This window comes from Cinclus cinclus, chromosome 1, assembly GCF_963662255.1.
Source record: "Cinclus cinclus chromosome 1, bCinCin1.1, whole genome shotgun sequence".
NCBI classification, from domain to species: domain Eukaryota; kingdom Metazoa; phylum Chordata; class Aves; order Passeriformes; family Cinclidae; genus Cinclus; species Cinclus cinclus.
Window position 1 is genome coordinate 82,119,196 of NC_085046.1, and position 23,918 is coordinate 82,143,113.

At 37.8% G+C, this 23,918-nt stretch overlaps 1 protein-coding gene across 2 annotated transcripts in view; it reads right to left on the reverse strand.

Annotated features, from left to right (window-relative positions):
• Positions 1–4,903: 4,903 nt before the first annotated feature.
• Positions 4,904–23,918, reverse strand: part of TENT4A (terminal nucleotidyltransferase 4A) — a 56,515-nt gene continuing 37,500 nt past the window's right edge. Inside the window, exons 11-13 of one of the 2 annotated variants that reach the window (XM_062499867.1) lie at positions 15,175–15,333; positions 6,798–6,800; positions 4,904–6,184 (exon numbers count right to left, since the gene is read on the reverse strand). In XM_062499867.1, the coding sequence (XP_062355851.1) occupies positions 6,008–6,184; positions 6,798–6,800; positions 15,175–15,333 (339 nt within the window). In that variant the 3' untranslated portion in view covers positions 4,904–6,007. The remainder of the gene's footprint in view (positions 6,185–6,797; positions 6,801–15,174; positions 15,334–23,918) is intronic. The other variant, XM_062499876.1, reaches the window with a different exon arrangement.

The following is a 23,918-nucleotide window of genomic DNA, read 5'->3' on the forward strand; positions in this document are numbered from 1 at the left end:
AGTAGCAGTAACAGTAGCAGGGAGTGATTAAGTCCTTATTAATAGATCTGCAGCTTGGCATGTCACAATCCTCATTCTACTGGAATGGCTACTTTATATTTCAAGTTAAGATCATTAAAGTCTTGGATTCTGCTTCCTTTTTCTTGTTGGAAATTTCCTTTTCTACATATCCACTGTTGGTAAACATTGTTCACTCTCAGATTTATATGATGCATTGTAAGGAATAACTGATCTAGACAGACACAACATTTAGTTATTCAGGTAAAACTTAGATTAATAGCAGCATCCAAATATTGGCTCTAAAAAAGTTTTCATGATGCTTTCAGCTCCATCAGTAATGTTTTACAATTTTTCAGGGAGTGTAAGTAATCTACCTGCTCCTGAATTGCAGAATAAAGACAAACAAGCAAATTTTAATTATCAAAAGTTTCCATGATGAATCTGTGCAACTCACTGGAAAAAAGGGTGAAGGTCTTGGCAATTTGGAGTGTTTTGCTTATGTCCTACACGAACCACTACTACCACACACCTTCATTGTGTTACCATTGCAAATGCAAGCTGACTGAACTCGGAAGAGAAAAAATTGTTACCAATAATCATCATCATCATACAGAGAAGATAAAAAATTCGTATTTCTTGATCAGTAATTTATGATTGGAGACTATTCGTTCCCAGGGATTATAAGCTTCAGAAATCATTTGGTTTTTACCTGTTTCATTCTATTGGTCTGACATATTTTCTCAAATGAAGGACAAACCAAAAAACAATACCTACCTGACTTATGTCCCCATTTAAAACTTCGTTAAGCCCAGCAGAGATAAAATTAAAAAAAAAAAAGTTATCTTTTTTGTGGTATCATAGAAAAATTTAACGAGGAAAAGCCCTACAGAGGTGAAATAGTTCAGCAGGATTGACTGAAATTAGAATGGGTTACCTGGGGCCTTGTCCAGCCATGGTTTTTATACTTTCAATGGATGGAAATCTTACTACCAAATTAGAGTGCTTGTATCCCAGTAGTTAACCACTTGTAATTCCTAACACTCACACCCACACAGCACATTTCCCATAACCTTCCATTCCCTGCCAATTCCTTTTTAATAGAGGAATGGGAGAAAAACAGCAAATCATTTAGTTCAACCACTGTACCAGAAGCCGGTCAGAAAACTCATGCACAGACCTGCTCTGTTTCCCCCTAACATGAGGGGCAAACATCTGCTGGGCTGCCTTGCCTCACTCCAGGGCTCTTGTGAGGACAGAACAAATCCTGAACTTGCAGCTGGGAACCTCAACACTGCTCTGCTCATCTACAAAGATGGCATACACATGTATGAATGACTGATAGAATTATGTCTTCTATTCCTAAGTCTCCTAAGAAATTTCCTCAAGAGAACAGAGATGATTTGTTTCTCTCACCCACAATTGCACAATAAGTGATACCCAAGTGACTCTTATGACCTGAACATGCAAGCCTTAACAAGGGCGACTTTTCGCCTACTCATTTTTGGCTCCTGAAATTAGCCAGATGTGTCCGGTGGCAACCCTCAAGGAGTGGATGGAGCCCATCTGAAGATTCAGTTTTTCTTCTCTGGAAAGGATGAGCATGAAGCAAGAAATTTTCTTACTAATATTTTCTCAACAGAACATCCATCGAGGATCAGTACCAAAGTTTTCACTAATAAAAAGTGGCAACTTCAGCACAGATGTTATGGACTTCCAGTTTTAAACACTGATTTTTTCTCACACAGAAAATACTGTAATAGGAGCTCCTAAAACCTGTTTGGTTTAGGTCTGAATGTGAGTCAGTGAAGCATTTATCTGCAAGCCATGTTTCAGCAAACCCATAAACGTACCTATTGTTCAACTCTCCTAAGTTATTGAAGCAGGAAGCAGCCTACTGCTTCCTAAGAATTCACATCAGAAGAACATGTCACATTTTGAGGGATAAGGGGAATAACAGCTGGTGTTGGATGAGATGCCTTTTGTCTTTCCTGACCTCACACGCAGGCATGCACATTATCAGTATGTGCTGCACATGCACCATTCATAATTTCTTCTTATGCTTAGGCAACAATCTGTCAATAGAAAAGGATTATTAAAAAAACAAATGCTTGGAGAATCCTTAATTGATTTGAAACCTAAAAGCTACTGTGCCATAGGCAGCTCTAAGCCAAAACTTTAGCAATATCACAACACTGAGAACTGTGAGCAGAGCTTTAGACAGGCACTATCAGTTAAGGTTCTGAGGCATCCTCTGGTATTTTTCTTCACACATTTTTCTGATGTCCAAGATGCTTCTTTTCAGGCTTCTCTTTAAGGCTACCTCCAAAATCCTCCATTTTTTTGGCACATCTGCTTTCCACAACACCTCAAGCCCCAGTTGAAACAGTGTAAAGTGCACAAAAGCAGCCACCTAGCCAATGGTTGTGTCATGTCTTACAATTGAAAAATTCAGGTCATAACTTTGGTTTAGTCCAGATACTAAATTAGTATCTGGATAAATATTAATTATAATAAATATTAATTTAGTCCAGACTATACTAGCAGCAGTCAGCAAGCAGGCAGCTTCTTGTCCTTGAGAGAACTTAAGTTGACACATTTACTTCCCCACATATATACACCAAGTGATCAGTTACCTGTTAGCTCACAATTGAGGCTGTTCTTTTTACCCACAAATGATGAAGAGCTCATATTGCTTGAAGGTGTGTGACTACTGCTATGCCCATTCTCAAGAGGCTATACCCATGGAAAGAAATGGTGCTGAGCCAGGAGCACAGTACCAGCAGTCACATTTCTCTCTTCTTACCCTGCCTCAGTGCACAGGGACAGAGTAACAGACAAAGAAGGTGCAACACCAGCATTGACATCTCTTGTAAACGGGAATAGATCACAACTGAGCTCTTTCTATAATGGACTCTCTGGGCCCCATCCCTCCATTCAATCTGCAGCCTCTTCCTTCCACTTCTGAAGTCCATTACTAGTTTTGCCCATGAACAATGTACAAAATAGTCACTAGGGCTGGGATCAAGGGGACTCTTTTCAGAGAACAAGGGTTCAAGGGAGAATCCTAATGCATTAAAAATGCAGATGACCAACAAGGACAGATAGTTGAGGATAATCTGTGGGAAGAATAAAGCAAAATCATCATCTGGTACAGAAAGAGGGGAAAGGTGGAGTATACAACAATAGAAGTTAAAAAACCAATGCTGCTGCACTTAAATCTTTGTATCTGCAGAGATTATATATCCCTCTGTCAGCCATGTCCCACTGGCTAACTGACTTGACAGAAGACATAATTATCCCAGCTACTACTGAATGGTTATTATTTTCTCTTCCCACTACTTCCCTGCTTTTCTTCAGCAGATATTCATTAAGATTCACCAAGTATCTATCACAGACCTCTGATTGTCAATCCCTAGCCCTTGTCGTCTATTAAAAACATTTTCGTTCCCTTGCTTAGCATTTACAGATATATACACACACAAGTTCCTTCCAAAGACTCATTTTTTAAAATTTTTTTGATTAGAGTCAGTTGCTGACAACTTCAGAGACCTTTCAGAGGGTCAACAGAACTCAACAAAAAAAGACAAGATACATCCCATCTCTGAGGAGGCTGAAACCTAGACGAAGATTTTCAAAGGAATTTAAAACCTACAGGGAAAGACTAGGAAAAAAAGTTAATTAAAAGTTAAGGCATGCCAAGGAACCAGCCATGTGATCTCTTGAGATTACTGTGGGCACTACCTCCAACTCCTCTGCTTTCTCATTATTGAGAGATCAAATCCACAACTACAAATATCCATGCTCATTACTCCCTCTAGAAAAAAATCACCATCATTTGAGAGCACCCATCCACCATCCAAAACTCATTCTGAAGGTGCTCAGGATGAACAATTTAAAGTAGATGTTCAAAGTGTACAACAAAGAATAGGACAAGGTCAAGTGCCACTTCATCCACTAAATTTCCCATAAAAAAGTACAGAAGAGTGACTGGTCTCCAAAGTTTATTAAAAATCAAAGAATAGAAAACTTTACATAAAAATATGTCAATTTTAGCTTCCACATAGTTGTCCACACAAAAAATTTAAACATTTTTTTAAACCTGTAGCACATAACCACAGTGATAGCCAGGCCAATTCGTTTGGTTCACCATGACTGAAGTGTTACATGATACCACTTTTCAAATGAGTTTTGCTTTAAAATGGACGCTAGTATAAGACACCAATTAAAGCCTCTGAAGGCTTTTTAATGTAGTTATGCTCAATATTGCTAGTGTGTGAAGACTACGCAGTACAGGCTCATGTAACAGCCCTTAGATATTATGTATGAATCAGCTCACAATTTTTAGAACTTTTTATTGTGATGAATCTGGAGCATTAAGACAAACTTTCTGCAAACATATGCACTACTCTAGTTTGGAATGTTGCCCTCTCTCCCCTCAAGGACCTGTTTGACAGATTCAGTAATAACATGAACTACTTCTGCTTCAAAGGCATACAGCATATTAAAAAGCTTCATGCTTGACACCTCATTTCAATATTCAAATACCAGTTTTAAAACCTTCTACATCTGTACACAGTATAGATGTCCTGTTAGCAGGATTCTTCAGCTTTCTCTGCTAGTGGACTTACATAACTCACCTGTAGTTTTCTGTATAGCTTAAGAACTCTCACTTAAAAAAAGGGAAGTCAGAGGGCATGAGATGTGACCTACTCCCAGGACAACTGTGGTGCTTTAAAAACTCAGGGTTAGGCAGGATGTACATTTTTCAAAAAGTTAAAGACAGTGTTTGTCATGGCAATACACACTTGCATAGTATACCTGTATGCATCTGTAAATTAAGTGCCAGCCACTCATACTGTGTACAACACTGGGCTGTGCTCTCCTGCAACACATTAAAAGATACTTCTTGTAATGCTTAGAGCAGCTGAAGTACTTTTTATATATTTGCTCTTAACAGAACTAATGCATACTACTATACAGATTCCTTAATGGAATCAATATATTTCCTTTCTCCACATTCCTTAAGCCGGGTACCTCTGTGTTGTTTCAACCCAAACATTAACAGGTTACATTACTAAAATGCATCAAAGCATGTACTCCACAGCTTTTTAATATCATATCAGGACTTGATGCAACCTTTTTCCCATTCCTCTCAAAAGTTTTTACTTCTGGTACTACAAATGTTCAATTTGTTGTCTAGTTAAGGAAAATTAAAACTCATTGGTCAGAGCAAGACGACTGATAGAGGCCAGACAATGAGCTAAAAAACACAGGGTCAAAATGCTTTGGAGCTTAGTAAATTCTTAAAACTGTAAGCCAAATCGCACTTTCATTGTGAATCAAGAAGCCTCAAATATTACCAAATGTCATGTTTATAACACTGCTCAAACAACCTGCCAAAACTATGACCCCAACTTAGATAATGCAACCTGGGAAAGGATCTGTAAATTAAAAAAAACCTCTTCCCCTTAAATATAACTTATGTGATAATATGAAATTAAATTAAAAAATCCAAGTTATTGCACAAATCATACTTCCAATATTTACAGAGAAAAAAATGAGCTTTGAAAAAAAAAAAAAAGAAAACAACAGGAGAGCAGCAAATTTACTTTTATGAATTCCCAACTTGATTTGCTGCAAAGAAAAAAAAATAGGGGCTGAAGTTTCCTTCACTTCTAAAATAAAAGGAACAGATATAGCCACAGCAAAAAAGCTACAGCATTTGTAAATGTCCTTGCAGTTCTACTGTCAGAGCTGCTTCGGCACTGAATGAACCATCGTGGGAAGGCAGAAAACAAACTTCCACATTTAATAAGGCTTCACAGATAAGCACAACTACTTCTTGAAGATGGACTGAACCACCACACAAAGAAACATGCAAAGAAGTCAGCTGCAGATATTTGGCAACACCAATAAAACGATGTGCTGGACGCTGGTCTCCATCCCTCAAGTCGAGTGGCACTCATTCAGTTTTTCTGAACAGGGAAGGTCATTTTGGTATCTGCCATTATCTGCTCAGACTAATAGGCAAGCTGTCTCTGTGTTTTTTCCTTCTCCATATATTACGATTGTACTGGTGGTGTCCCCGGTTACCAACTGGTTGCCTCATGCCTCCACTGCTGACAGGGCTGTAGCTGTTGCCTTGGTTATGAGTTCCTTTCATGGAAAACTTCATTCCATTGTGCTGCCAAAGAAAAAAATAAATAAGATAAGCATTCATTTAGGCATAGAAAAAGCAGACAAAACATGTATTACCAGTCATATTTCCTCAACATATAAGTCACTTCCACAAAACACTGCTTGAAGCAACTGCTCTTTTTATGCTTTTTTATTTGTAGCTGTGCAAGTTCCAAGGCACTAACAGCTTACTAAGCCATTTCTAAGAAAATGTCCTGTAAATGAAATGGTGTAAATTTCAAAGCATCCTTAAAACCCTTGGATCTCAGTATGAAACCGTACAACTCCCTTATAAAACCAGTGAACTTCCACACTAAATACTAATTGTGACAGATATGTCTATTTTGGAGTATCTCAGCAAGAGCATGACCAAGCAAAACACTTAAGTCTTTCAGAAACATCATGGAGAAATGTAAGGGCATGATCACATGAGCTGATACATGGGGAGTACAAGTCTGCTTTCCCCATAATCTCAAATCACTGACAAGCAAACTAAGTATGGCTTGTGAGAAGCTTGTAAATCCTACTGGTCTGATCACCAGGTTACACAGCTCCTAGACTGTGCCTCATATGCAGACCAAGGCAAAAACCATTAAGTGATCAGAAATATAGCAAAACACTTGCTTTGAGGGAATCTCCAGTAACTTGAAACAAAAACTGCCCAGAAGGTTTAGTAGCAGCCTGAGTAAACCTACCCCACCATAAGGTACAGAGGCACATCTATCACTTAATGGCATACTTAATGTGTATGTACTTAAATTAGGTACAAGAGTTTCAAAGGATGGAACTGAAAGACTTCTTAAATACTGGTAACATCAATGCAAGCAACCTTTCCTGATATCTGACAGCAATAACTCAACAGACAACTGACTGCCTGTAACAAAAGCTAATTATAACCTTAAGTGGTCCAACAGGAACAGAGAGCTAACATTTGGGACAACTGCTTAGAACACTGAAGCAGCTGCAGGTATTTCATATTCTGTATTTCCAAACAAGTGTGAAGTAGAAAGAAATGAGAACACCAAGCCACCATTACAATTGTGTGCACAAAACAAAAACAGTTATTGAAAGCATAATTCCATAAGCAACATTTTACTCTCAAACTGTAACTAGAAGAGACTCTGAGTATCCAAAAAGACAAACTGGTGAAGACCAGTGTTGAACAACCACAGTTAACTGCAGGGTGGCAAAAAAAACCCCACAAAAAACAAACCTTTAAATTATTTTTATTTGTACAGTGCCTTACAGCAATCTAATCAACCTTCAACATGCAACTTCTAAACTCTCAAGACAGACAGGCCAAGTGGTATTCTCAGACTACCGGTGGCAAAATAATTCAAGGACAAACAGAAAAAGGAAATGCAAGCTGAGAATTCTTTCATTCTCAGGAGACACTACTTCCCAAACATAATTTATTGATGTAGTTTTCATCAATAGCTTCTAGTAGATGTTTTAGCCAAGTAAACAACATCAAACTAAAAAAAAAAAATTTAAAATGTTTCATATTTTTGGCATGTGGTCCTTTAAGCAAACACATATCCAAAAGTGTCACATTCTCATGCAAAGTTTTCTAGTTCAGTAACTATATCTCTGACTCAATTACATATAAACATTTACTTGAAATCACATCAAAATACTAAAAATTACCCTATAACAATAAAACACTAAACACAGTCATCACAGTGAGCCCTCAACTATGGGCTGAAGAAAGAGAGAAAAACTTTAGTATTGCTATTGAGCAACCAGAACAAAACTCAAGAAGAATACCAACTTCCAGGAAGCCAATCCATCCACTTAAGTTGAAAACGTGAAAAGCCTGTGAATTTCTTCCTCAATATGAATGAGGATTCACAAAAAAAACCAACCAAACAAACAAACAAAAAAAACCTACTGGGAGCAGGACAGCAGGTGACCCCAAGATCAGACAAGCAGCACAGCAAGTATGACAAGTCCACCTACCTGTATCCCTAAAAGATGTCATACCCCTTGTTTGTTCAAATGGCAAACAAGCTTTCCAGGAATGATTAATAACCTAGCCAGAATGTGAACTCAAGCCTGTGATGAAGCATTCTGTGTTGGTTTTAGTCCATCAAGATAAACTCTGTCAATCTATTGAAGCAGGATCTGAATCCATCAGTCTTATGACTCATCAGCTGAAAGAGATTCTTAAGGAAGTTGACTCAGGGACCACTTCAGTCAGATATAATACCTTTATATTTACCAGTTCTCAACCACATTTTGTTCGCTAGTTTGCTCATTTTTTTGAAACCTTTATTTTGAAATCCTGTGCTACGGCATTTCTCATCTTAAATGAGCATTACATTCATTTGAGCCTCCTACAGGATGATCTATCAGTTGTTGGAGTAAATAATTTCTTGTCATTCAGTTCCCTCTTTTATATACTGCTGACGGCAACACAGGCCTAGATCATGTACTTCATCTTGTTGAGGTTAAACAATCATTCTTTCTTCAGACAGAAGCAATTCCACAGTGTTTGATCACTAATAACATCTTTCCCTATTCTGCTTCCATTTGTTTTGACTTTCCTCTGATGAGGGAAAAAATGGAAAAATTATATTTTGTGTTCTGCAAGAACACCATAATGTCATCTTTACAAGAAACTATCTGCTCAGGCCTAGCATTGACATGCTCAGGATTCACAGTGAGAGATGACACCTGTAAGCAGATAATGTCTAGAGGGATCAGGTAATCCAAAAAGAAAGCCCTTCATCTGTGATACGACAGAGAAATCTTCGATTTACAGGTTTCAACTCCTATGGATCTATTTCTCTAGATAGAAAAATCTCTCACATCTTAAGGTTATTGATTCAATAAATGAATGATAGAACTGGTTTGATTTTTAGCTGTGCTGAGTAATCTGCTAGATGTGGAGGGTAAACTAAAAAACTCACATTTAAAACAAGGCTGGAGTTGGGGATAAGGCAAAATTCTGTATCACATACCAGGTTAAAAAGGTTTCCAGGAACAAAACAACATAAAAAGAAAAACAAACAAATAAACCAACCCCCCAGAACTTTAATTAGGAGGAAAAAAAAAAACCACACTAGGAGGAAAAAAGAAAAATAAAAATCCCCAGAAAAAGGCTCAAGAAAACAAATTTGGTTGCAATAGAAATATCAAGTAATTATTTGCTGAGGAAACCAAATTTCTGTTCTAAAGACGGGCAAATTTACTGAAGAAAAACTGCTGACATTTAAAGACTGCTATTATTCAAAAAGCAAATTTATAGCCAAAAAATCAATCCCCTACAATTTGAAATAACACAACAGAGCTGAAGTCTAAACATAAACAGGCTTCTGAATTGTTTTGGTCTTTTGTTAGCTTGTTGTTTTTTGTTTTTTTTTTTTTTTTTTTTTTTTTTAATCTGAGACCATTTCTAAAGTAAGAAGAAAAAAAGGCAGAAAAATGTTGGCAATAAAGTATCTGTGCTCAACTTGAAAAGAGATTAGACATACTGTGCTCCAAAATGATTGCTAAGTAATTACAGAGTTAAAGGAAAAGCTTAGAAAAGGCATAAGGCAGTTTTGAAAGATCACCTATTCAGTATTTTGCTGTCAAAAGTACAGGATTAAAGGCTGTGACTGCATCTAGTCTGCAATTGATCAGGCTTGTACTCAAACTCACACACCTCAAAACCATTTCATGTGAAATACCAGAGTAGTATTTGGTGCTATCTTAATATACCACTGACATTTTAACTATCCCTTAAATAAACTATCATGTATTCTCAAAATATTTCACAGTTTGCAATATTTCCATATTCTCTATTTTAGGCTTGTAGCACTCACTTTCTGACTTTTTGAGCATAACAACATCTGTAAATACACTAAAAAATTTAAATACTACTTATTCTTCTTCTTTATTAAATAGATTCATTGTTTTGCAGAGAAATAATGGACAATGACCTTATCAAAAATTCAGTCACAACTGCATAAGCAGTAAGCCAATTATTAGGCAACCTAGCCCCATTAGATTAGTAACAGGATTCTGCAAGGTATTTGCACATGCTACCTAGGTACACTCTTAACCTGGAAAGATTTCTATGTAGTTTAGAATTCTAAGCTGAAGTAGAGAAAAAACAAAATAAGTTCTTCCAAAAGTTGTTTGATACTGGCAATCCAGGGAAATAAGGCTCAAAGCACAGCAAATGGACACTTGTAATTTTGCGACCTACAGGCCACTTTGAGCCACAACTGATAAAATCTTGAGTCCTGAACAGATTTTATAAAATGAGCCCCAACTCTTTTCTGCTGCTATTAAAAGGAGAAATTTATGGAGCCCACCATAAGAACAGCAAAGGAAAGAAAAAAAAAAGAGCTCAAAAGCAAGAAAAATTTTAGGTGTTTCTTACCTTCCAGAAAGAAAGAAAACTTGGAAAAATAAAAGCTGTAACAGAGCAGATTATTTCAATATTTCATGTCTTATTTCACTACAGACTACTGGCAGAGCTACCACACAAAGGTCAAGGTTCTCTTTACCTTTCACAACAGGTTAGGCAACACTAGTATGAGCAGCTCCAAGATAAATTAATATTTTTTTCATAGAGAACAAAGGGCCTAGCCCCCCAAAATGAGGGACTGACAGTAGACAGTGCCGTCAGCATGGCAGCAGATACTGAACTTCGTTATGGTAAAGAAAGTAGAATGACACACAAAATAAATACCCTTTTTGATCTTGTCAGCACCCAAATTTCAAAACTGAGGGGCAAGAGTCAAAACAATGCTACCAGAAGATAGAACTCATACTGCAACTTTGCTGCTGTTGTGACATAGGCCATTAAGTGCATCTGCATACCTGTCACTACACAGAACAAGAGATAACAGCTCTCTTAGCACAAAGCTGACAGTTTCAGACCTTAAGGAGAAATCTTACCTCACTGAGAAGTCTCACTTTTGATTTGGAACAGAAAAACTATTACTACAGAAACAAAAACCCTTTCCAAATGATGAGGTGATACCAATACAACACATGTGAAAAAGTCTGCAGAGGAAACACATATGTGATTGTTCAAATCAATCTCAGTTTGTAAGCAAAAATCTGATTACAATGACACTGGAAGATAAAAGACTACTACGTAAGCAAAAAGAAAGTATGATTTCTACATTTCCATAAGTCTTTTATTTATGGTGGGTTTGTTTATGTTTCTAATGACCTACTATTTAGACTTTGACTTTCCTGCAACTCAAAAAGCACTCAGGAAGCAACCGCCAATGTGGCCAGAGCATCTGATAGAGTCCTATTAATATCTAGACTGGATGTTTATATGATAGAGACCTCTGGAGATCACTCAATCCAACATTCTGTTGTAAGCAGTCGGATTAGGTTATTCAGAGTCTGGTCAGGCAAAGTCAGTTTCCATAGCTGAAAGGACAGCACTACATAAAGACTGTCCGTGTAAGTATAGGGTAACCTAGATGAAAAATCTCTACAACCATTTTCAGCTGAACAATCCCTGAAACTCAGATGCAGTTCTTCCTTCTCTTCTTTCCTTAAGAATGGAAATAAAACATCATCTTCTCCTAAGTTTTGCATGTGCTAAAAACCAAACAATGTTCCATCACACACGAGATGGGAGTCTGACAGTTAGAATCAAAACTGTTTCCAAGGTAGGCAACCATAGCCTACTTCCTATGAAAACACATGGACACTGAAAAATTATTCCACCCTAAATGAGAGCATTCTTAATTTAAAAAAAAGTAATTTGGTTGAATGAAGAAGTCTTCAGTACCTAAACAGCTTAAAAATGCTACTGAACAAATCAGGTCACTTCTAAGTTGAAGCTGACATACTGGAAACACTGAAGTATCGCCACATACAAACGGAATTCAGCATACTTCTGCACTGACATGAATTAAAATGTGTCTTTACAAATTTATTATTCATCCAAGTGAGCTACACTTAACTCTTTGCACTCCTGTAAAAGAAACTTTGACTCCCTAACCAATCATATTTGCAATACTGCTAACCTTCCAGCAACTACCTGAGAGATACTAGCAGTATCAGCAGTACTAGTGAGACAAAGTAACACAATCAACAATTGTTCTGGATAAAAGCAAACTCTGAAATAAAGTATGCTAGCCACAGAAGTGCCTGTAACACAATATAAAAAAAAAACAGTTTTTAAGTTTAAATGTTCTGCCTTATTTGGACAAACTCAAAAGAATCTGAAAAAAAAAAAAGGATCTATTCCTGCAAGTGCTTTTACAGGTTTTGACTCTGGGATTTCAGCACTGACATTAAGGTTTCATTTCCTAGCTGTCTCCATAGCAACGAACATACTCTCAATCCAACACCACTCATCTCTACTAGAGACTCTCAGACACACTAGAAGCCAGCCAGTGCAGCAGAGGGACTGGTGCTTACTGTCTTTAGATACCTTGGAATCAAAACATAACCCTTTGGAGGAAAAAAAAGGCATCTTTAAAGTTAAATGAAGCAGTTCTTCTGACCTACGAAAAAGGAAGTTTCTTCTGTCTTCATTTTAGTAACCTAGTGAACAGCAATCCAGCCTGAATTAAACTTACCTCAAAGTAGCAACAGGGAATGCAGTCCTCTCCTCTCCTTGGGAAATTACCAAGCAATTTCTGCCCCCTCTACTCATCTGGACACGTATGTCAACGTCTGTTTTTCTGCTTATTTCTAATGGGCAGCACTGCTTCATAAACTGTTCTGCTCCCCCAAGTAAAATTTCAAGCTGCTGTCAGCTGAGTAAAAGAATTATTACCTTGGAAAAATGATGGATGATGATGATCCTGAAAAGCACACAGATCTGTGCCAGGAGCTTAATCAGACCCTGAACTATCTGGGAATTCTCCAATTAATTATGCAGTACACAAACAGATTTGGTAATCACACGAAATATGTTGCAAAAGTGAAAATACCAGGAAGCTTTAACAGCAGCAAATTTGCCTCAAAGGCAGTAACTTGTTCAAAATACAGTTAAGTGCTCTTGGCACCTCCTGTTTTTGATAGTTGTACTTGACACCTAGGTACAGGTTTCCAGGCTGAACAGAGGTAGAAAAAGTTGCCAGGGAGAAAGCAGGAGACACTATGCAGATAAATGAGTACCTTTCAAAATATTTTTAATATGAAAGATGACTTGTTTTTAAGGAAGTCTTACACATGTTCAAATCTATCAGGACAGACGTCCTCTAGGATGGCAGAATACACCTATTAAGAGTCATAAGCTAACTGAATTTCATCAGTTCAAAAGAAAAGCTATAATCTACCATAGTCACGCTTCAGAAAGTTGGAAGTAGAGAAATTTACAGTATTCTGGGAAAATTATTTAATTTCCCACTTCTGACTCAATCATAAACTTTATTAAAAAAACACTTCTACTTCACAAAATATAAGCTCTTGGAAAATTCAACACAAATAGGCTATTATCCCATTTCTAAACCATAGGTAGCAAGAAATTCTTCTGACTTAATGTGCTCCTCAAAGGCACATCTTTGTTAAGCAAAGCCACAGAAAAATTCCTGCTTTTAAACATATAAGTACTATAAAGCTACTAGCAGAACAGTTAACAATCACTCGAAAAGACAGCCAAGGAATAGAAAGCCACAAAGAGCTACAGAGCAGTTGTTTTCCAAGACACAAAATTCTAGCAGAGATGCAAACTTCACACAACACATTGCCTCTTCACAACTGTGGCAAACACTCTGAATGCCAACTTGTTTTGTACTAACAACTGCATGCCTCCTAACTGGCTCCAGAAAAGCAGAGCTGAAAAGGAAAGAATAATCTACACTAAGTTTGCATATTAGATGAAGTTAAACTTAACTAAGTCTCCAGTTTAATTCTAAAAAAACCTTCTAAAGTTTCAGATGGGACTGTATTGACTAGCCAGTGCATATCAATTACAGCCACTATAATATATTATTCTATTAGCTTCTCACTAATACATTTTCTGTGCAGGTAAGCTGCAATTGCCTAGGTGGGACTGAGCGGTAGGGAAAGAATCTGTAATCAGTTAGAAGCTTAAAACCAAAGGCAAGTCATGGGAAGTGATCATTTCCCCTCTATTCAGCATAGGTGAGGTCACACATGGCATGCTGGGCCCAGGTCTGGGCTCTCCAAGAACAGAGACATGGACAAATGGGAAACTGTCCAGGAAAGATCCATGAAGTAAGTGCTGAATCAAATAAAAAAAAGGCAAAGTCATTAATTTGAAATCAATCTCCCAGCCCTTGATTCCCAAGAACTCTGATAGGACTTGGAGAAGAAGGAAGAGAACCTGACCAAAACTAAGTTTCAAAGAAACCAGCTCACTGTTTGGTTACCATAGGCAACCTAAAGCCCACAATTTGCATTAAGCCTCGTGTGAAGCATGTTTGACTAATAGCTTTAATTATCAAGTCTGAGCAAGTGTTTTACTGCAGAAAGATGCACTGAGGTTGTACCAGAATGGATACATTAGTCAAAATACATGCAGGTCCCAGCACATTTATGCACACATTTAATTTTTTGGTAAAAAAATCTTGTGCACATCTCTACCTTTAAAATGTACCACAGAATATTACAAGTGTAACCCAATCTGTTCTAATAATTCAAAATTAAGACAACTAAATAAGCCTAAAAAGGTCAGTACCATTCTCTTAAAATTCAAAAACTATCTTACAGCTCTACCACCTCCACGGTGGTGGAAACTAAATAGCCTAAAGATCTAGAACTGTCCCACTAGCTGGGCACCAGGACTCTCAAATACAATTCAAGGAGTCAGACAGCTGACACTCCTCCTTTAACTTACTCCTAGGTGTCTGTGTTGTGGAGGGGCTCTTGTAGTCTAAACCCCTTCCCACCCTTTGCTCACCCCGCACTCTGACACAGCAGGTAAGTACTTTCATGACCACGTGAAGCTCAGCACATGCTCTAAGAAGGTTGTCCTCAGAGGCTTTTAGCCTGACAGCACAGCGCACATGACCTCCACTTGTGATGTGATCGCTTGCTCGTGACAGAGTTGCTGGCTCATACCTGATTACTGGCGGCCATTATCAGGGCTCTCGGAGGCGCAGATTGGGGTTTACCACTTGGCAGGGGCAATGCGGGTGCTAAACTGGCCATAAGCCGAGTCGGTGCTTGAAGACTGAACTGGTAAACATTAGGAGCTGTGCAAGGTGGTGTATCTGGTTCCTTTTGGCAGAGAAAAAGGGGAAAAGAAAAGCAACTTTACAGAAAGCACAGTATATACAGACTATGCACGTGAAAATGCACCCAATTATCAACTCAAGTGAATACTGTAAAACATAATGATTTTTTTTCAATAGTGAAAAAATAATAAAATAAAAGCCAGCACTACGCTTTTTTTATACATTTAATAAAAGCTTAACTGAACCTCCATTAAGAAGACAATGTCAACAGGTCTATGGCAATCACAGGTCAGTTCCAGTCAGCACAAATCTAAAGCCAAAGTTATGCCTCTAGCAAAGTCAAACTATAAGATGAGAACTAAAGCTGGGAAAAACAGAACAGCAACACTCTGGGCAATAGAAGGGCAAGAATTTTAGTTGTCATGACAGATTCAGTCCTCAGAACAGTGTTCTGGATGGTACTGATTTAAAGGATGAAGTTACTCACTGTAATTCTTAGAATCTTCTCCCATGCTACTCAGCAGAACTCCACCTACCAAGAAACGAGTCGATTCTCTGCCAGTCAGGACCAGTATATACACACCAAGCACACAGACACCACTGCTCTAGGGGAGTTCTGCTCCCCTCACTTTCCCTCTGAAATCTGATGGGTAGCTCTTCAGGGAAAGCAAGACAGATGCAGGATAACAGAAAAGATACTGCAACGGAACGGATATCACTGATGACTACTCTTCCTCCTTCCAGCCTGATCACCTGCAATCTCAGATGCATCCTAAACTGACACACTAGCGATGCTGAAGTACTGTGTGTCTGGAGTACTTAACAGCAATGAGGCAAGCACAGATCCAGATCCACAGATCCAATTACAGCAATTACTGAAGTCTGAAAACACCCGACCACATCAGTTCTTAAATGACCAATAGTTTTCTAAGTTGAGAAAGGCAGAGAGCAAGCTGCAGCCTCTTAAAACAACTTTGAAGACAAAAACTGTTGTAAAACTTATTTTCAGCCATAACTTCATGGCAGAAGTAGCTTCCCCTACTCTGTTTTTTATCACGTTCTTAATTCCAAAGCATTCTGAACTTAAAAACAATGGAAAAACCTATTCTTTATACCAAACCACTAGTGTTTTCTCCACTGCCAGCTGTTAGGTTCAAAATATAGCAAGAGATGGGGGCTGGCCAATTAGTAGTTAAGAAGTTACAGCATTAAAAGGCAATATTGGCTCAGGTCATCACAGATCCTTACTGTTGAAGTAATTACTAAAGTATTCTATTGCTCTGTCTCTAAAGATTAATTGTCGGGAAGCAATGACTCTTCACTTAAATCACGTAAACTTTAAATGGATCTCCAGCACTACTACTTGCCCTCAAATGGCCTTGTTTTCTAAATTAGATTCTTCAGTTAGAGAATAGGCTGCTCAAGAACAGAACCAAGAAAATGTTTAAAAGCTTTTCTTGGGGAAAAAGATTATATAAAGACCGACAACTGTGAATACTGAGCAGCCTAAGCAATGAGCTACTACAAAGCAAAACTTGCATCTCAGCTGAATTGAATGCTCTTAGTAGAAAGAGTTCTCAATAAAACCAATTTGTTAGAACAACCAGTGTTTTATTGGTGTGTATAAAGTTCTGCTAACCAAAAAATAAGGTCTAGAAAGAAGCTGCTCTCCCTTATTAGTTCAACTAGTGATAATAGTTACAGTATACCTCTGTGAAGCAGATAACTGCATCATGAATTCACACATCATACTCATAAAAAGAATTTGTGCAGAAAGTTCTTATTAATGAGATTGGATATTTATTCTTTAATAAACATGTTCATCATAGAGGGAAGCTACATGATGTAGCACTGACCAAAAATTAAGCTTAGTTGATGCCTAGATTAAATGTCATTTTTCTCCTTTGCCCAATCCTACAGTATCAGCACCATGGGAATAGGCTAAGGTGTCCACAAATATGAGTTTCCTTGGACACTTTTGGTCATGGAATTATTCAGAAGCTAATGAGAAGAAGGGGAAATGAACAGACAAGTTCTAAGCACGCTCACAAGTACCCATGAGCTAGCAGATGAGATGGAAAAATTGCCTCTTCTGCCTCAAGTGCTATTTACTGAAACCCATCTCATACAGGCAGATTCTATTTTTTTCCTAAGGCAATCCTGGATTGCCAATGGCATTACTGTACAGAGTTGATATTGTGATTTCTCCAAGAGCATCAAAATTGTACTGTAAAGAACAGCATTACCCTTCCTAAACTGAAATATTAAACTCTGATCAGAAAATTGAGCCCAAAGTGAACAAATTTTCCTTAAAGCACGGCCTACAATGAAGGATTAAATCTCGCTTGGTTTTCTGGACCAGATTCTTGAGTGTAACATGCAAACTTGAAGCACTACAGAAGTTCAGATGACCGACAAGTAAATACATGGACAATACTTTTGACACGTTAGGTACGCATCTGGAAGACAAAAGCTCTGACCACTACTAGGGTAAGGGCTACAGAGGTCACATTAAAGATAAATATTCACTAAAGGGGTAAGATCCCTCAACTGATTGTAGCAGATAATGTGGCAATAAAGCTACAAGACTGCACCTTGTAGTAGTACCTCATCCTGCAAGGAAAATATCATCTAAAGTTATGTTTTTGGAAACCAAGAAAGAATAAAAGATGCAGATTTATCCTCCTGGGACATTTCCATTTTAAAACATGCTCTTTAACAAGTTTCAACTTCCTGATTAAAAACTTTGTATGCGGAAGGAAGATTTCTACTGCTCATAGCCCGGATTACTGAGGACTCTGGCTTACTTAAATGCTGGAAAAAATAAAGTATGGAAGATAGATATGGTAGAAACTCAAGTGTTACTGATGAACTTCTGCCTAGACAGAAACAGTGAAACACTGCAGTCATATGAAAGATGATGAACTGAAATCCAGATTTCTCTTCCTGACATAGGATGAGAACAAAGTAAAATCATTTACTCTTCTGCAAAATGTATCTCCCATTATAGAAGAGCCAGGACCCCATCACCAAGAGAATATTTACTTGCCAAAATCTCATTGCTAACTAGGTCTGTCCATAGGAGTTCATTTTAATTCCATTAATAACTCAAGGCTTAAGATACCTGGTAACTTCTCAGTTAACAACTGAGCTACCATTGAGTTAACAACAGCTACCATTTCAGAGCTTTCCATTTCCAAGACAGTATGCTTTCTTAAGAGCTGAAGTTGCCTACAGTTAATTCACAACCCCAGTGTGTTTAACTTCGGCTCAATGCTAAAGGAGTCTAACTATCCTAAAGTCAGTATTCAAAATTAAAAACTTAAAACAATAGAATGCAAGTTTCCTAATAACGGGATGGATTTGGGTTTTCACTCCCCTCTCCAAGAATGAAGTACAGAAGTCTTGGCAAAAAAAATCCTTATTGTTTCCACCCTCAAAATTTCTTCCACTAATTAAACAATTTTTTTTTCTCTTTCCCACAACATTCAGGAGAGCTGGAAGCTGTGCGAGAACAATGACTACCTCAGTAAAAACTCTATTCCATCTCTGAAAGGAAAGAATTTAAAATTGTTGTTTATAGTTAACACTTTTTCACTGCACATTTTCAAGTATTCCTCTCCTTACTTAACAACTACAGTCATTTAACAGATGACTGCTGCCAGTCTTACTCCTTCTGCCTCTTTTCCCATTCTAGCCTTCTCCATTACATCTGCATTAGCACCTGACATTATTATGTGCTAATTCACAGAGGTGAACCACAGAAACAGTAATCCCCTTCTTACTAGCTGCACTTTCTGAATCAGCTCACCACAGGATTAGGTGAACACCAGTGCAGAAAAGCAGGAGCATCTAATTAAAGGAAATCTGGGTAGCAAATACATCCTATTACTGAATTGGCTTAGTAAAGTGCAAAACCACACCTCTTTGAACATAACACCAGACATTTCATAGTTTGGGGCCATGCACATGAGAAGAACTTGAGTGCATGCTCTCACTTGAATGGCTTTAGCCCCAGCGTACTTAACTGTGCTTGACAAACCACCATGCTTCCAAAGGGTTTAATCACCCCTGCCCTCATCCCATTTCTTCCACACTGTGTGCCAATTCCTTTCTTGGTAGGTGGAGCCATAACTTCAACTACAGTGTTAATAAAGTAGAATTGAGACAAACAAAATTTATACTTCTATGGAAGGTCACAAGATAACTTGAATCAATATAGTTGCTCCACTTCTGCTGGCCAGGCTATAAAAAATACAAGTCTTGTTTGAAATGGGTTGGATTTTTCTGCCTTTCATGGCAAAAAGAAAATATTTTGGTCACTGTGATTACAGAACAGGAGAAATTAATGAATACAGGATACACAATCAAACTGAAAAATATGCATCCTCCAAAACCATTAGTGCTTGTTTTGCAGAAAGACAACTGCAAGCATTATTTAACTAGTATCTACCAGATTAAATACAAGCTCAGTAGCCCTTCAACCACACCTCATTATATCCTGAGAGGCCTGACTGCAAGCTTATTCCATGTTTTACCAATACTTATTGTATTTCACATAAGCCATCTTAAATAAAAAAGGTCCCAAAAGTGGGTAATTTAAAACTTCCTTTGTTGCCCCAATACTTTTATTTCACAGGCTTTCCAACGGTCAGTATTGCTAACAGTATAGAAATATTTCCACTTTGATTTTGAAGTTATGCACTAAATTATAGGACTCATTATGAAAGCTGAACATGCACTATAGTGGAGTATAATACTGAATTTCAGTTTTCTTCCATCCTAAAATGGCTTAGGTACCTCTGTGGTTTTTTGCATGGGAGGGAATGTTAAGATATGGCAAGATTACAACTTAGATTTTGGCATCAAAAACTAGTCTGCAGTCAAGTCTTAAATTACATGCTTCTTTTCTTACTTCACTGACCTCACAGCTGTAAAATCCCACTTTACTTGCTGAATTACAGATTCCCTCTGTATCCTCTGCTGCTTAGAATAACTTAATAAAAATTACTTTAGAATTCTGTATTCAAAATTGTGCCTCCTGCAACTTTTCAGGAATTTACCCTTACTTTAAGTGGCTATGGAGAAGCGACTGCTCAAGGAATCAATACAGAAGAGCATGAGACAGTATAAAACTCCACACTGTCAGAGATGGAGGTTAAAAACCTCTAAAACAAACAAGGGAGCATACAGTGAATGAGGAGAATAGGCAAAAGTGGCACTGGAAAAATTTGTTCCCCTCTAATCCACAGGAAGCATTCATAATCTTCATAGCAAGAATCAGTAAAAAAGAATGCAGCACTAAAGGAGTGGGGGGCTTAAACTCTTAAATGCCCCAAATCAAATGTCAATTAAATGCTTTTCCTCACTAACACCAGGTTGTCTGTGTCTCTGCACCCAGGGCTGCCCACTTGGAGACAAGCTGTCTGCAAGTCAGCACTTGCATCTCTCTGAAGGCCAAACATTAAGAGGCCATTTTAAAGAGCTTGCCTCTATTTGTTAAGGAAGGGGTGAAGGTTAAGACAAAACCTGCATTATTCTGCACAAAGATATATACTATTCATACATATTTGAAGTTACTCTGGTTAGGACACGAGAATATTCAGACACATAGAAAGAAGAGAGAAAAATTTGTGTAGCTCCTGCTCTCAGGCTGAGATTTTTATTAGGCAACCTCCTTTCACCCCCACTCCTTATACACACAATTTCAGCTGCAATTCTACAAATTAATCAGTCATTAAGATGGATTTAACAAGACTACAAGAAGAGCTGTTACATATCCTGAAGTGTCTATCCCTCTACTGCAGATAAGCATGCCTCATACCTACAAATTTAATCGCTTTAAAAAAGCACAACATTTATCCAGACAAGATGTGTCATATACTCTACCACCTCTCTCGGGTAATATGGAAGCATAATAGTTTGTGCTAATAAGCTGAAATTTAGTCTGGCTAATAGGAAGGAAGGTGAGATGATTGATAACTTCATTAAGCATGTTGAGTTCGAGTACCAAACCACCATTTCTGCAAATCAAATAACAGTTCCAAAAATCAGTTCATATCTTGTATGCATTCAGCAGAACTGAAAGAACAATGTGTCTTATGCTTATCAGACGTTTATATATTAGTCTCAGAATGTAAGCATCCAACCAAGTTACTGAATATAAAATGCTTCAATACAGTGAAAAGACAGCTACACAAAGCACTGAAGGTTTTGCTCAGCAGCATATTCTCTAGGTGATGGGGTTGAACCATGGGCAGATCATGCACTGACATTCTGATGAAAGAGTTACAGTTAAAATTTCAAGAACCATGTGAAAGAAGACATTGCAAGTGTTAAAAAGAGGCAAGGATTGTGTTATCTCCAAAGCTAGACTAGTGGGTACCTTGTTCACTGAAACCTAACTACCTTGGCATGACTGCAGAACTCTGAGGTCTTCAACAAATTATCTCATCAGAGAAGCCCACACATCTATCAACAGAAACACTGAGATAAGGTGTATGAAATTTGTTAGAAACAAACTTCTAACAGATAACTTAAAGAGTTTCTGCGATGGACTGGATATTATATTATATATCCATAAAATAACAGGAAAGAGCTTTAAGAATTTCCTATGAGCCATTTTATCTGCTATTCATATGCAGGCATCATGGTCACAAAATGTTAAGCTTTATTTGGCATAACATCATCAGAACTGCAGAACATACTTCGCACCAGAAATCAAACCAAACCAAAATGTAATTGCAAAAACATACCCAGGATTATTTCTTGAGACCGCTGATCTGGCAGTACATATTCTCTAGGACTACTCTAGGACTTCCTGAGCTAATGAAAAACATTTTTCCACAATGCTTAAGCAGCAAGAAACCAGCTCCAGAGTGCAGGTCCAGAATGAAAAAAAAGCACCCAGAAAAAGAACTCAAACCAAACAACATAGCATTTTTCTAGAGGAATTTGGTCAGCTGCTTAGATTGTGAGACTGAAATCCACAACTACATAAAACAAGTAGAGCTGGGGCTGAACACAGCTCATTCTATCTGGTTTCAGATTCTCATAGCAATCACTTAATTCAGTATGAAGGTAGGTCTTTTTAACGCCAAAGGATTATTTTCTGTTGTTCAACAGCTTGACTCTGGCTTCCATAAAGTAAAAATTCACACACTTTACACTGTCCTTGATGGCAGAGACATTTATAAAGCATCTTCCATTATTCACTTCAACAGTTTTTGGATCATGTAGGAATGCATCATGTTGTACAACTTACCTGCTTGCAGGAGTGAGGAATATACCTGCTTTTTTTTTTTTCAGGGCAGTGTAAGGTACTGGAAATCAGCAGAAAGCTTCATTGAGAGAAGACTTACAACATAGATCATTTTGATAATGAACATAACTCAGAAAAATATATGAACGGTCTAATGTTCTGATAACCAGATTCCTTGTATCATAAGGTCTTTTAATATGTATTCTTTAGTTTGCTCCTGATCACTAATATTTACATTCTTCACAGAGCCAAGATAACAAGGCAGGGACTTTAATACTCAATATTTTACACAGAACTATACTAGAAGTTCTGCTGAGTGAGTCAGAGCTCTGTATCGACATGCACAGTAGGACAATCCCATAAACTGAACAGCTCTCCCACTAATAGTTAGTGATACCTGAAGACAGGCTTCTCTTCCACAAGGTCTTTGATCCAAAATTTACTGGCCCTTTGAAAAGATGTCCTTTGTGATTAAGATCTTGCAGTTGGCTAGAACACCTACTAAAGACAGCATGGCTAGAATTGCATTGGCCAGAGAGTGCTAGTCTAAGGCATTTTGTAGACAGCTCTGCTACTTTGGGAAATCCATAAAAGGATACCTTTTGTTCAAATTACTATCTGGCCTCAGTTAGATCCAGTTCTTAATTTGGGCTGTGTAGACACACAGTGGCTCAGAAGCATGTTCTTCTGTGAGCTAGTCCTAGATGTGCAAAGATGAAAGCAAACATCCTCCTGAGCTTCAGATGGTATGCTGATAAAAAGCACATAATTTAAAATATATGGGGAAAGAGAAGACTGTCCTTTAAGAATTCAGTTTGCTTGTTCCTTAGTGGTACTTAAGTTCCCCTCTTTAAAAGGTTGCCACCAATATGGAGAATGCAGGGTAGTAACTGTAAGCTCTTATTTTCTTCCATTTTTCTGAGCATATAGAGACATTGAGAGGCTGGCTTCTAAATGTTAGCTCCGGTTTATACCAATCCAATCTTGAGAAAAACATGCTCCTTGTTACTGTTCTGAGACCTGCTCTCCTGCTGCCAGAATAAATCTATAACCATTGCTTTAGCTGACAGACCCAGAAGTCCAAGACAACAGAACAGTTATGTATTCAGCTGCTGAGCCATAATACCTGCAACACTGTCAAAATTCCAAGGAAGCAAACCCTTAAAAAACATACAGCATGCTGTATCGCAATCAACTATTAAACTATAGGGTTTGATAAAAATTCCAGGATCCCTGTGAACAATACTACACTGCTTTGATAATGCCTGCAAACTCAATATATAATGCCAAAATTGTTTCCAGGACATGTTGATGAATACCCGGAATGCCTCCAGACTTATCACCAGTAAACAGTGACGTGATGACTT